The sequence below is a fragment of the Tupaia chinensis genome, unplaced genomic scaffold (genome assembly GCF_000334495.1).
Source record: "Tupaia chinensis unplaced genomic scaffold, TupChi_1.0 Scaffold000248_2, whole genome shotgun sequence".
NCBI lineage: Eukaryota > Metazoa > Chordata > Mammalia > Scandentia > Tupaiidae > Tupaia > Tupaia belangeri.
Window position 1 is genome coordinate 133,499 of NW_006159727.1, and position 1,544 is coordinate 135,042.

The 1,544-nt window shown below is 40.4% G+C and overlaps 1 protein-coding gene across 2 annotated transcripts in view; it reads left to right on the forward strand.

Annotated features, from left to right (window-relative positions):
• MED14 (mediator complex subunit 14) overlaps window positions 1-1,544 on the forward strand; it is an 87,929-nt gene that overhangs the window by 63,393 nt on the left and 22,992 nt on the right. For both annotated transcript variants that reach the window (XM_006148886.2, XM_027772029.1), the window contains exon 22: window positions 707-847. In XM_006148886.2, coding sequence (XP_006148948.1) covers window positions 707-847 — 141 coding nt within the window. The remainder of the gene's footprint in view (window positions 1-706; window positions 848-1,544) is intronic.

Here is a 1,544-nt window from a genome sequence, read left to right on the forward strand (position 1 = left end):
AACAAAACCTCTCAAAAAAAAAAAAAAAAAAGTGGAAACTCTCATTAAATGGGGAAATTTCTAAGTAATGAAATTTACTTACATGGCCAATACACAGCTTTTCATTTTTTTCGCCTCCATTTCTGGGTTAGAGGCTGAAGAAAACATTTTGGTTTGGTGGTAAGATACCAGAGTATGCTTCTTTCTTCTACTTTTTGCTTGTACAGTGCTTCTTAGTTGATATGCTTTTTTAGGATGGGTTTTATTTTTTGTTTTGTTTTGTTTTTAGTTTGGCTGTGTTCGCAGCCAGCAAGAGACAGACAGACAGAGAAATCATCCCTTGGGGGGATGGCCACACTGCAATCCCTTCTCCTCCATTCTCCTCTCAGGATTTTGGGCATGCATGCCTGGTGTGATTTTCAAGCTGCCGGGTCTGGGACTCGAACCCTGTATTCAGCCATGTGAGATCCAGCTGCCTTAACCTCTGTGCCACCTGCTGGCCCAGTTGATATTTTACTTAAATATTTTTATCGTTAACAGTTGTCCTTAATTCTTCACCCCTCCCCTTTTCTTCAAAATTAGCAATATCTCTTCTAGGTTGTCTTAATAATAGTTTTCAGGGATGGACATAATATGTTTGTTTTATGTTAGAAATCTTCTGAATGATTGAAAATATTTTAGTAAAGTTAGGTAAAATAATCTCAATTTTACCTCTTTATATTCATAGACATTCCTGAATATGTTTGTGGACAGCAATCAGGATGCTCGAAGAAGGTCTGTAAATGAGGATGATAATCCCCCTTCTCCTATAGGAGGAGATATGATGGATTCTTTAATATCACAACTCCAGCCGCCACCCCAACAGCAGGTAATGTCTAGCTAAAATTCAAAACAGAATCACATTTGTGTGACTTCAAAGGTTCTACACATGCCAGGAAATCCTTACCAAAAAATAGTATCAGAGGGAGACAAAGAACAGGCTTCCAGACATAAGAGGCGAATAGGGCCAGAAATACAAGGGAGTCTTCAAAATGTTGGTAGAAAATGTATCTTATTTAAAAAGCTGCATTCCAATTTTTTTTGGTACCAAAATAAACTTGTACTTTAATTACACTTTTCCACAAAATTTTTGAAGTCCCATCACAGCATTAACCTCAGACTCTAGGATCACTCAAAATGATGTTATATGGTTTCAAGGATGGAAACATCATCTGAAGGACCTGAAGAGCTCTTTGGGAGAGTGTCCTCACCAGGTCTTGAAAGACAATTGTTACTAAAGAAGGGTACAATGGGCTTGCAAGTGGCGTTGTGGTGAAGGCACTGGCCTCCCACGTGGCTGACTGCAGTTTGAGTCTCTCACCTGGTGGCTTGCTTTCTCACTTTCCCTCTCTCTCTCTCTCTCTCTCTGTTCAAATTAAAAAATAATGAATAATGGGACCAGCAGTTAGCGTACTGGCTTTGTCGCTAGACTCCCGGACCCGGTGGCTTAAACTCACAATGGGTGCGTGTGCGTGCGTGCCCAAGATCCTGAGAGGAGAATGGAGGAGAAGGGATTGTGGCATGGC